At 36.5% G+C, this 13,277-nt stretch overlaps 1 protein-coding gene across 2 annotated transcripts; it reads right to left on the bottom strand.

Moving 5' to 3' along the window:
* Nucleotides 1-477: 477 nt before the first annotated feature.
* ubxn2a (UBX domain protein 2A) lies at nt 478-8,044 on the bottom strand. 2 transcript variants are annotated; one of them, XM_051139041.1, is made up of 7 exons: nt 7,929-8,044; nt 7,069-7,134; nt 6,800-6,929; nt 5,516-5,625; nt 5,204-5,341; nt 4,751-4,912; nt 478-1,949 (listed from the first exon to the last, which is right to left on the bottom strand). In XM_051139041.1, exons 2-7 carry the CDS (start codon nt 7,113-7,115, stop codon nt 1,766-1,768), a joined length of 771 nt encoding a protein of 256 aa, XP_050994998.1. In that variant the 5' UTR covers nt 7,116-7,134; nt 7,929-8,044; the 3' UTR covers nt 478-1,765. The 2 variants fall into 2 exon arrangements, with proteins under 2 accessions (XP_050994998.1, XP_050994999.1); XM_051139042.1 differs by having other exon boundaries at nt 6,800-6,936.
* Nucleotides 8,045-13,277: the final 5,233 nt, after the last annotated feature.

The raw sequence follows: 13,277 nt of genomic DNA on the forward strand, positions 1-13,277 counted from the left end.
AGTCACATCAACCTTAATGTACTCCAGAAATTCCTGACATTCAGCCCACTAGCCCGGAAATCAACCATATGGTTGGCATTACATGTAAACACATTTCCAACATTTTGTGCAATGATGAACAGCACATGGAAATGAACAGGATGTTTAAAAGGACAGTTGGAATGAGATTCATATGGAAAAACAGAAAAAGTATTTCCACTCATTCCTTGAATGATTCATAGATTATAGTTATGAAAACAGTTTGATTGAATTGCACTGCTGATTAATGGTGGATCAAATTATATATGATTTTTTTTAAACACACTTCTAAAATATTTAAAAATAATAGGACATTTCTTCATAAGAACTATCCAGATGCATTCGAAAAGCAGTATATTGATCAGAAAGTCTCCTAAATTTCCACTTACCATCTCTGTGTGCATTTAAAACACATTAGAATCCATTTGCTACTCTTGGAAATGAGAAAAGGAATCAGCATATCTTCAGTAGGTTTATTGCAAGCAGAGGTCTTTATAACAGAGCCTCTGTCTTAGGCAAAGTGCATAAAACATTTGACATTTATAACTTAACGGTTCACAGTAAGACATACCAGCACAGATGATCGAACACAACTCCATTAAGCATCATGGCAGCTTCCATGATCTGACTTCTTCGGTGATCTGTGTAAACATGTGTATTAGTGAAGGTTAAAGACTTGGCTTGTGCATACTGCATTGCATCAGAAAAGGCCAACACCTCCGACAGTGAAAGATCACCCACATGTCTTCCATTTTGACTGAAATGTAAGATGTTTTTTTGTTTTCACTTTTTGTGTTTCAGTCCAGGAGGATCATTGAGTTACTCAAATCTTTTTCATTTTTTGGTACCTTTAAATCTATTTGTGTTGAGCGAACATCTATAATATCTTAGTAACATCCCAAAGGTTTTCAAAATCAGACAAAATTAGAAAAAAAAAAACATAGGCTTTTATGGTTTTAAAAATGTAGAATTTACATTACTCACTCACCAAAGGATCCTCTGCAGTGAATGGGTGCCGTCAGAATGAGAGTCCAAACAGCAGATAAAAACATCACAATAATTCACAAGGTACCCACACAACTCAAGTCCATCAATTATTGTCCAGTGAAACAAAAAGCTGCATTTTTGTAAGAAACAAATCCATCATTAAGGCATTTTAACTTTAAACTCTTACTTCTTGCCAAAATAGTGAGTCCATAATAACCATAATCCATAATAACACTTCAAAATCCACCAGCATATTTGTTTACACAACTGATTTAGCTTGCTGCATCTTCATATTTCTCTCCTGATTCAGACAAGATGACTTTTTTACTGGAGAAAGCAATATTATACATTATAGACTGGCATTTTAGCCAGATGCAATGGTTTGAAGTTTAAAAAAAATCTTGAGAATGGATTTGTTTCTCACAAATACGCAGCTTTTCACTTAACAAGACGTAAATCGATGTACTGAAGTTGTGTGGATTACTTGTGGATTACTGTGATGTTTTTATCAGCTGTTTGGACTGTAATTCTGACGGCACCCATTCACTGCAGAGGATCCATTGGTGAGCAAGTGATGTAATGCAAAATTTCTCCTAATTTGTTCTGATAAAGAAACAAACTCATCAACATCTTGGATGAGAACATTTTCAGCAAATTAAAATTTGGGTGAACTATTCCTTTAAGAGAGAGTGCTTTATATAATGTCACTCAAACATGGGTGGGACTAATAGATTTGAGTCTCTGGTGCAAGCAGGAACAGTCAGGAGTGACCGAAAGGAGCATGTGTGTTGAGAGGCCTCTGAACGATGACAGCATTTGCTAAATCAGCTTCCTTCAAACTCTGACCCTCATCTCTCAGCTCTCGGTACGGCAGGGATGTAGTCAGGATGAACGGAGCGTCCGTTCTCTGAGCCTGCTCCACGAAATGCTGCACATCACTGATCCTGGAACAATTACATAAAGGCCAACATGAATGCATCTTCTCAGGGAGCTTTGCAACTGCATCTTAGCAATCATGTTCAAGTAAGAGGCATGAAATCCTTACATGTTGTGACGCAAACGTTATATCCAGGGTAATCTGATTTGATCTGCTGCAAATTTGCAGCTTACGATTCTTCCATTTTACCTTGTGAGCTTATATTACATAAATGATGAAGGAGAATTATGTAAGAGCTTTTGAGGGTAGGATTTCAAAACTGGAGCATCACAGCATGCCTAGGGTGCATTCTGACAATACAATAAGAACATTCAGACATAATAACCTGTGTCCAGTTTAGAAAAGCATATTACACTATACATAAAAAATACATCTTCAGTTATATTATAGTTTATTAAGGTGACGTTTTGTGGTGCAAGATACAAACAAAAGAATGCCTCCATGCATTTCTATTTAAATATATATTTAAAATGTAATTTGTTCCTGTGATCAAAGCTACATTTTTAGCATCATTACTCCAGTCTTCAGTGTCACGTGATCCTTCAGAAATCATTATAATATGGTGATTTGCTGTTCAAAAACATTATTATTACTATTATTATCATGATCAATATTTAAAACAGTTGAGTACATTTTACAGGATTCTTACAGTCATGTGAAAAAGTTAGGACACCCTATTGAATTCCATATCAGGTTTTCCGTATCAGGACATCATTAAAACAAAACTGGTCCTGGCTGGTCCTAAAATTTCGAAAATAAAACCTCAGATGAACAACAACACATGACAAATTGCACCGTGTCATTATTTACTGAACAAAAATAAAGCCAAAATGGAAAAGCCATGTGTGACAAAGGTAGGACACCCTTACTGTTAACACTGGAATTAAGAGGGTAAATAACAGTCAAGCACTGCTCATCAAATACCTTTGATTAACTGATCATTAGCAAGTCTGAGCGCCTCTATAAAAGCATAAGCTTTGGTAGTTTGCTGGTCTGGAGCCTTCAGGTGTGTGTTAAGTTTATTCACAAGTGGAAGACATTTAAAACAGACACCTCTCCTTCCAGGAGTGGACGTCCCAGAAAATTCACCCCAAGATCAGACTGTGTAAAGCTCAGAGAAATGGCAGACAACCCAAAAACTACACCTCAGACTCTACAGGCCTCAGTTCACACGTTAAATGATAAAGTTCATAACAATACCATTAGAAAAATATGGGACAAAAATGGCATGTTTGGAAGGCTTGGCAGAAGAAAGCCTCTTCTATCTAAAAAAACACTGCAGCACAGTTTAGGTTTGCAAAGTTGCATCTGAACAAAACACAAGTCTTCTAGAATAATGTCCTTTAAACAGATGAGACCGAAGTGGAGATGTCTGGCCATAAATCACAGCACCAAGTTTGGTGAAAACCTAAAGAGCATATCAGCACAAACACCTCATACCAAAAGACAAGCACGCTGGAGGAGGGCTGATCATTTTGGGCTTGTTTTGTAGCCACAGGACCTGACTGAGTTGGCCATGAACTCCTCTGTATATCAAAGTATTCTAGAGTCAAATGCGAGGGCATCTGTCCGACATCTAATGTTGGGCCAAAATTGGGTCTTGCAACAGGACAATGATCCCAAGCACATCGGAAAATCTACAACAGAATGGCTGAAAAGAACAGTATTAAGGTGTTGCAATAGCCCAGTCCAAGTCCAGAGCTTATCCTGACTCAAATGAAAACTGGAGCAACGCTGAAAAGAAGAGTGGTCCAAATTCCTCCAGAACGATGTGAGAGACTGATAAAGTCACACAGAAAATTAATGCTTCAAGTTATCGCTGCTACAGGCAGTTGACTCATAGGGTGTCCTAACTTTGTCACACATGGCCTTTCCCTCTTAGCTGTATTTTTTTAAATAAATAATGACACTGTGTGATATGTCATGTGATGATGTTTATCTGAGGATTTATTTTCCAAATTTTAAGACCTGCCAAGGACCAGATAATTTTTTATTATGTCCTGATACAGAAAACCATAAAATTTAATAGGGTGTCCAAACTTTTTCACATGACTGTAGATGAATAGAAAGATCCAGAGATCAGCATTTATCTGAAATAAAAAGCTTTTGTATATATATACAGTAGTCAACATTTGAAGTGGATCAAAAAGGTTCACTGAAGTTGTCCTAAGACAAGAATGGGTATTGTTTTACTTTAACAACAATTTTAATGAAAAGTTCTGGCCCACTACGAATGCTGAATAGTGTATATACATATATACACACATATATATATGTATTGATCGAAAGTGATGATAAAATTGATCAAAAGTGATGATAAAGACATTTATAATGTTACAAAAGATAAATGCTATTCTTCTAAACTTTCTATTCAACAAAGGAAGCTGAAAAAAAAATTCTACATAATAATAAATGTTTTTTGAGCAGCACATTAGAATATTAGAATGATTTCTGAAAGGAAAATGATGCTAAAAATTCAGCTTTAAAATCACAGGAATAAACTGTATTTTAAAACATATTCAAATTGAAAACAGTTGTTTTAAACAGTAAAAAAAAAACATTTTATTTACTTATTTTTTCCTGTACTTTAGATCAAATAAATGCAGGCTTGGTGAGCAGAAGAGACTTCTTTAAAAAAATAAAATAAAATAAAAACCCTTTTGACTGGTAGTGTAGTTACGTAGCAAAATTGTTGCAGGAATTACACACAACTTTAAGCAATTTTTTATTTCGATTTTTCTTTAGGGTAGAAATATGACCCAGATGTGTTGTCATAACATTCACCTTGTACGACCATATGATACTCACCGATGGCAGAGATTAAACCTCTGCACAAGACGCTGACCGTCTGCCAGCCAAATCTGGAGGGAGGTCACGGGGAGGTCCTCATTCAGCTCCACAGCTGGGAGAGGAGGACCAGAACAGTCCTCATGTATCGACCGAGACCTGGCCACCACTCGCGGAGCCACACTACGGAGAACAATCATTTTAACTTAATTTCTAAAGACTGCACAAAGCTAGGCTTTTAACCAATGCACTGCAATTATTGTGGCACCATGTGTTTTCACAAGTGATCAGAGGGTCAACTAACTAACACCAACATCTGGATAATACTTGAGTCAAAACATCAGGAGAAGTGTTGTGAGGACATCTAGTGGATGCTTGTGGGAATAACTAAGAATAAGACTTGCTCAAATCTTTCATTTTAACACTTAATTAATAGGCTATTCAAAACAATATAACTCAGAGAGGATCTACTACCTTCCCAGTCTGTAACCTCGGCCTGTAAACGGGTGAAAGGTCTTTTTCTTTGGGACATAAACTTCATCTTTCATGTCCTCGACATTGACTTCCAGTTCTTCATCCTCGGCTCTTCCTTCTAGCTCCAGAGGCAGCTCACTTTAAATAGAGGAATTTTAGATTATTACAAAACTAAAAGATTTTATTATGTCATCATCTGATTAAATAAAACATTATAATAATAATAATGATAATACAATTACTATTTTAAACCATTGCAAGTAGTGGAATGTGAATGCTATAATATTGCACAATGACAAAAACACTACTCACCCTCTTTTAATGGCCTCCAAGAACTCTTGGTTTTCTTCTAGAGTGTAACTGCGTAAATCTTCATCGTTTACCGTGAAGCCATTTTTCCACAGTCTCACGACAATCTCCACCTGAAAAGGTTCGGCCATAAAACACCCTTAAGAATCCTGCAGGACCCTTGAAAAATGAATATTTTTGCATTGCTGTTTGGTGATGCTAGTGACTCACTTAAAGGAATATTTCGTTCAAAAATCAAAGCTGAAAATTTAAATTTACTCACTCTTAGGCAATCTGAGATTTGGAGAAGCTTAGCATTACTTCACTTGCTCAACAACGGATCCTCTGCAGTGAATGGGTGCCGTCAGAATGAGAGTCCAAACAGCTGATAAAAGCATCACAATAAACCACAAGTAATCCACACTACTCCAGTCCATCAATGAATATCTTGTGAAGTGAAAAGCTGTGTGTTTGTAAGAATAAATCTGTCATTTAAGACATTTTTAACTTTAAACCATTGCTTCAGGTTAAAATATGAATCCTCTATCAATAGTGCTGTTTCTTTGTGAATTTCTGTCTTTCAATGCAAGACAGACCTAAAAAACCATGTCAGTGTATTTTGATCTGGGACTTTTCTACTGGAGGAAGTGTTATTGTACATATGGACTTGCATTTCGGCCAGAAGCAACAGTTTAAAGTTAAAATGATGGAACATGCAGCTTTTTACTTCACAAGACTTTGATTTGATCAGCTGGAGTCATGTGGATTATTGTGATGCTTTTAGGAAAGGAAAGGATGCGAAGTGTGGCCAAGTATGGTGACCCATACTCAGAATTTGTGCTCTGCATTTAACCCATCCAAGTGCACACACACAGTAGTGAGTGGTGAACAAACACACACAACACCCGGAGCAGTGGGCAGCCATATTGCTATTGCTGAGCAGTTGGGGGATCGGTGCCTTGCTCAAGGGACTCACCTCTGTCGTGGTATTGAGGGTGGAGAGAGCGCTGGTTATTCACTCCCCCCCACCTTCAATCCCTGCCGGACCTGGGACTCGAACCCACAACCTTTCAGTTACAAGCCCAACTCCCTAACCATTAGCCCACGTTCTGATGAAAAACAAACTCATCTACATCCTGGATTACCTGAGGTTGAGTAAATTTTCAGCAACTTTTCACTTGTAGGTGAACTTTTTAACTTGAAGTAGCTACTATCTTGTAACAACACTTTTATTTCAGGTAACCACCAGAATGTTCTGAATGCGATTGCAGATATTGCACACAAGTTGTCTTGTATGAACTGTCTTACCTTTTTGCCACTACTGGCGACACTGCTGATCTTCTCCACCTCATCGAGCAGGTCCTCCACGGAGAAACTTGATCTGATAGGGCTCACCTCCTCGTCATCCTCCTCTTCTTCATTCTGTGCCCCTTCACACCTAAAAGCTCATGAAGGCAACAAAGCGTGATTAATTTTTGATTAGCCCAATTACGAACATACAGTAAAGGAGTAGCAGTACTTGCATGATAATGTTTCAAGGCTGATAACGGACACAGAGCAGTGTACAGCGGACTTACCATGTGTCATCTTGAACCCTTTCTCTTGAATCAATATCTCTCATCATGACGTCTTTTGTTGTCCATCTTACAACACAAACATAAGTCAGCATATATAAGTTATAAGGGATGGTGCAAGTCAGTGTAACCACTGCATCAGTGCTTGCTGAATAATTCATGGGGCAGGACTTTCTGTGTGAAATTGACAGGTGCAGTGCAATATGAAATTCTCAAAACATTGATCTGCATTCATACCAGTCCGGTAAAACTAAGTAAAATTATGTTTCAGCTGACCAAAAATGACCAGTGATACATTGATAGTTGTTTGATAATGAATGGAATAATTATTCAAATTAAAAATAAATTATACAAATGAAAAAATATGAAAATATTTCATAAAATAAATTTATATAAAAAAAACTAAAACTCTAAAAGCAATGTACACTCTTGAATTTTGGACATGTGCCATGAAATTTCCATCTGATGCATTTCAAAAGTATAAAGACATTTTATTAGTATTAATCTGATCAGTATTTAAAATGCGATCAGCTGTTTATTACTGAATGATGACGTCATGGTGCACTTACAATAATCTATATGACGATATCTACTTATAACCTCAGTTTATGTAATCAAATGTTTTGAGGTCAGGTTCTGAACTGTAACGGTACTCACATGAATGCTTTAAGCCCTCTATTCATATTCACAGTAACAAACGGGTCAAAAGCAGCATAATAAATGAAAGCAGTGCGCCAAAATTACGTAAGGACAGTGTAGAGATCACGCAAGCGCACTGAGCTCCGTTATGACAGCAAACGCGCGTAACCCATAACATATCACTTCTGAATAATAATTCCAAATGTAACATTATAGATCGTTACCAGTGTAAGGCTTCAGTGGTGTCGTAAAACTGTCTCTTTAGCTCGTAAGTTTCTCACAGCTGTCATGCCGCTCCGCGCACTACAGCAATCCACCATTTCTGTGACGTCTCAGTCGCCCGACGTAACGTTTGTGCACACGTCACTGTGACGTCACCAAAGTCAAAACAGCTTGAAATGGTATATTATGTACTTTATGATATGAATATAATGAGTTGGTTCATTTAAGGTAGCTGAATAAAAGCTGGCACGTGTGTGTTTGCGTTGGGTGTGGATAGTGACAGATGGTGAACGCAGTCAGCAGCATTACCGAAACACCCTCAATATTATATACAAATGAACGCTTCTAGAATCGATTTTTAATACCACACATAACCTGACCCTACCATCTGGCATGTACTACTGAAATAATAATGTCCTTTTGAACATTGACCTGTGAACAGAATAGACAGTGAGCGGCCCACGCATGTTAGCCAATCAGAAAAGTTTGAGGAAGCCATCTGCCAATGGCGTGAATTTGGGGCGGGGCTATTAGGTTAATCGACGAATGGAAGACGGAGGAGTGTTTGGGAAACCTTTTTGGCAATGATCATTGTTGTTGTAGTTCCGTTTGGTGCCACTAGTGGAGGATATAATTTTATTTATTTTTTTTATTTTATTTTTTTAATCCAAAGATAGTCATATTTAGGGTGTTTTGTAAGTGCGCTGCCATTTACTCACCCCTCCTAACTGACATAAAATATCAGAAACCATCTGGTTGAACTTGAAAATGAAATGTCTTTCCATTCGCTACTATAATGATTCAAATTATATACTTGACATACTATCTACTTGTAAACAGCAAAGAACATTAGCGGCCCACGCATGTTAGCCAATCAGAACAGTTTGCCAATGGGATGAATTTAGGGGCGGGGCTATCAGTTTTGCGGCAAATGGAAGACAGGGGAGTGTTCGGGGGAAACCTTTTTGGCAATGATCATTATTGCTGTAGTTCCGTTTGATGCCACTAGTGGAGGATATCATTTTTTTAACCAAAGATAATCAAATTTAGGGTGTTTTGTATTTGCACTGCCGTTTACTCACCCCTCCTAACTGACATAAAATATCAGAGTCAAACCATCTGGTTGAACTTGGAAATGAAATGACCTCCCATTCTCTGCTATAATGATTCAAATGACATTTTCCAAATTTTATTTTGCCTGACATACTAAATACTTGTAAACAGCATAGAAAGTGAGTGGCCAATGCATGTTAGCCAATCAGAAAAGTCTGAGGAAGCTCTCTGCCAATGGGATGAATTTAGGGGCGGGGCTATCTGTTTAATTGATGAATGGAAGACAGCGGAGTGCTCGGGGAAACCTTTTTGGCAATGATCATTATTGTTGTAGTTCCGTTTGGTGCCACTAGAGGAAAATATTATGAATTTTTATTTATTTATTTATTTTTTCAGCCAAAGATAATCACATTTAGGGTGTTTTGTAAGTGCACTGCCATTACTCACCCCTCCTAACTAAAGTACAGTATCAAAGTCTAACCATCTGATTGAACTTGGAAATGAAATGACTTCCCATTCTCCACTATAGACCTTTTTCCTGAGTAAACGACGAGCACTGCCATTACGAAGTCTAACTTCTGATTGGATGTTCTTCCATTCAACCCAATCCAATAGCGCCCATCTGTTTTAAATGCAGCTAACGTCGGCAGCTTTGTGTCATCTACACACTCATTAAACTTTGAATAGTAGTGATCACTATTGTTGTAGTTCTGTTTGTTGCCACTAGTGGAGGATATTATTTTTTATTTATTTTTCAGCCAAAGACAATCACATTTAGGGTGTTTGTAAGTGCACTGCCATTTACTCACCCATCCTAACTGAAGTATGATATCAGAGTCAAACCATCTGGTTGAACTTGTTAATGAAATGACTTCCCATTCTCTACTATAATGATTCAAATTACATTTTCCAAATTTAATTTTGCCTCACAAATACTATATACTTGTAAACAGCGATGTGAGCAGCCAATGCATGTTAGCCAATCAGAAAAAATTGAGGAAGCTCTCTGCCAATGGTGAGATTTTGGGGCGGGCTATCAGTTTTGTTGACAAATAGAAGACAGGAGAGTGACTGGGGAAACCGTTTTGACAATAATCATTATTGTTGTAGTTCTGTTGGGTGCCACTAGTCGACAATATCATTTTATTTATTTGTTTTTTCAACCAAGATCACAAGATCAAAGACCACATTTAGGGTGTGTAGGTGCACAGCCAATTTACTCTTCCCTCCTAACTGAAGTACAATATCAGAATCAATATCAAATGACTTCTTATAATGATTCAAATGACATCTTCCAAATTTAATTTTGCCTGACAACTTGATTAGAACAAAGATGTTAGAGTGCATTTGTATGGGATGAAAATTGATTGAAAATTCATATTGACTTTAGGAATTTCAATGACTTTCCGTGACCTTTTAATTTCCATGCCTGGAAGTGACTTTGAATGCCCCTGCCATCTCCAGTTTTGAAATGACAACAATTAACTAGAAAAAAAAGTTAGTCAAGACAAACTTTAAGTTGGCTTGAGAAAGCTGGAACAGAAAGTTTTAAAAAGTTTGAAAAGTTTATAAAGTTTAAAAAGTTTAAGAAGTTTTAAAAAGTTTTAAGTTTGATGGTTTTTAGTCTGAAATAGTTTGAATTCTAAAGTAGTTTTAAAAGGTTAAAGTTTGGATGTTTTGAAAGCAATACAGTCTGTCAGAGATAGATAGATAGATAGATAGATAGATAGATAGATAGATAGAATGTTGTAAGCATGTTATTAACATGATTAACATGTGACTAGCATGATGTTATAATGATTAGCAAGGTACTAGCATGTTGTTAGCATGCTTATAGGATTATTAGCAAGTTACTAGCATTTTACTAGCATGGTGCTAACATAATTAGCAAGTTACTAGCATGTTGTTAGCATGATTAGCAAGTTACTAGCATGATTAGCAAGTTGCTAGCATGTTTCTAGCAAGATTAGCAAGTTAGTAGCATGTTGCTAGCATGATTGTAGCATGATTAGCATGTCGTTAGCATGTTATTAGCATGATTAGCAAGTTACTAGCATGTTACTAGCATGATTAGCAAGTTACTAGCATGTTGGTAGCATGTCTCTAGCATGATTAGCAAGTTACTAACATTTTACTAACATGGTGCTAACATAATTAGCAAGCTACTAGCATGTTAGCATGATTAGCAAGTTACTAGCATGATTAGCAAGTTGCTAGCATGTTTCTAACGTGATTAGCAAGTTGCTAGCATGTTTCTAGCATGACTAGCAAGTTACTAGCATGTTTCTAGCATGATTAGCAAGTTACTAGCATGATTAGCAAGTTACTAGCATTTTGCTAGCATGATTAGCAAGTTACCAGCATGATTCTAGTTGCTTAGCATAGATAGATAGATAGATAGATAGATAGAATGTTGTTAGCATGTTATTAACATGATTAACATGTGACTAGCATGATGTTATAATGATTAGCAAGGTACTAGCATGTTGTTAGCATGCTTATAGGATTATTAGCAAGTTACTAGCATTTTACTAGCATGGTGCTAACATAATTAGCAAGTTACTAGCATGTTGTTAGCATGATTAGCAAGTTACTAACATGATTAGCAGGTTGCTAGCATGTTTTCTAGCATGATTAACAAGTTAGTAGCATGTTTCTAGCATGATTAGCATGTCGTTAGCATGTTTCTAGCATGATTAGCATGTTAGCATGTTAGCATGTTACTAGCATGATTAACATAATTAGCAAGCTATAGTTTGTTAGCATGTTTCTAGCATGATTTAGATGAGTTTGAATGAGTTTAAATGGATTAGAAATACAGTACATAGAAGGGAAGTTTGATTGAGTCTCAAAGGATTCTGGGAGTTTTGACAGTTGGAATTTGAAAAGTGTTGGCTCATTTGAACATTCCGTCAATGTAAGTCTATGGGATTTTTCCCAGTTTTAATCGTCATTTTTAGGAAAACCGTAAGTCCGATCAGTTAGAAAAGATATAGCAACTAACTTCAGATCAGTCTGAAGATCTGGGCTGAGTTTGGAGTTTGTAGAGTTTAAAGCTCTATTAGAGTTAGTAATTTTAGAAAATTAGTCTCAGAAGAAATAATAAGTAAGTTGGCTAAGCCAACTTAATAATTTTAAGATAAAAAAGTTGGCTTTCTCAAGACAAACTTTAAGTTGGCTTGAGAAAGCCGGAAAGTTTGAAAAAGTTTGAAAAAGTTTGAAAAGTTTAAAAAGTTTGAAAAGTTTAAAAAGTTTGAAAAGTTTGAAAAGTTAAGAAGTTTCAAAAGTTTAAATAGTTTAAGAAGTTTAAGAAGTTTTAAGTTTGGATGGTTTTCAGTCTGAAATATTTAGAAGTTTTAAAGTTTGAATGTAGTCTGTCAGATATAGATAGATAGATAGATAGATAGATAGATAGATATTGGTCAGATTATCAATCGACAGAAAGATAGATGATTCTAACATTATTACCAAGTTACTAGCATGTTGCTAGTCTGTTTCTAGCATGTTTCTAGCATGATTTAGCAAGTTGTTAGCATGTTTTTAGCATGATTAGCAAAGTTAACATGTTTCTAACATGATTAGCAACATGTTTGTTAACATGATTAGCATGTTGCATGTTTTCTAGCATGATTAGCAAAGTTGCTAGCATGTTTCTAACATGATTAGCAAAGTTTGTTTCTAATGTTGATTAGCATGCATGTTTCTAACATGATTAGCATGTTGCTAGCATGTTTCTAGCATGATTAGCAAGTTGCTAGCATGTTTCTAGCATGATTAGCATGTTAGCATGTTTCTAGCATGATTAGCAAAGTTGCTAGCATGTTTCTAGCATGATTAGCATGTCGCTAGCATGTTTCTAGCATGATTAGCATGTCGCTAGCATGTTTCTAGCATGATTAGCATGTTGCTAGCATGTTTCTAGCATGATTAGCATGTTGCTAGCATGTTTCTAGCATGATTAGCATGTTGCTAGCATGTTTCTAGCATGATTAGCAAAGTTGCTAGCATGTTTCTAGCATGTTGCTAGCATGTTTCTAGCATGATTAGCAAGTTGCTAGCATGTTTCTAGCATGATTAGCATGTTTCTAGCATGTTTCTAGCATGATTAGCATGATTTCTAGCATGTTTCTAGCATGTTTAGCATGTTGTTAGCATGTTTCTAGCATGATTAGCATGTCACTAGCATGTTTCTAGCATGATTAGCATGTCGCTAGCATGTTTCTAGCATGATTAGCATGTTGCTAGCATGTTTCTAGCATGTTTCTAGCATGATTAGCATGTTTGCTAGCATGTTTTTA

The sequence above is a fragment of the Labeo rohita genome, chromosome 20, assembly GCF_022985175.1.
Source record: "Labeo rohita strain BAU-BD-2019 chromosome 20, IGBB_LRoh.1.0, whole genome shotgun sequence".
In the NCBI taxonomy this organism is placed as follows: domain Eukaryota; kingdom Metazoa; phylum Chordata; class Actinopteri; order Cypriniformes; family Cyprinidae; genus Labeo; species Labeo rohita.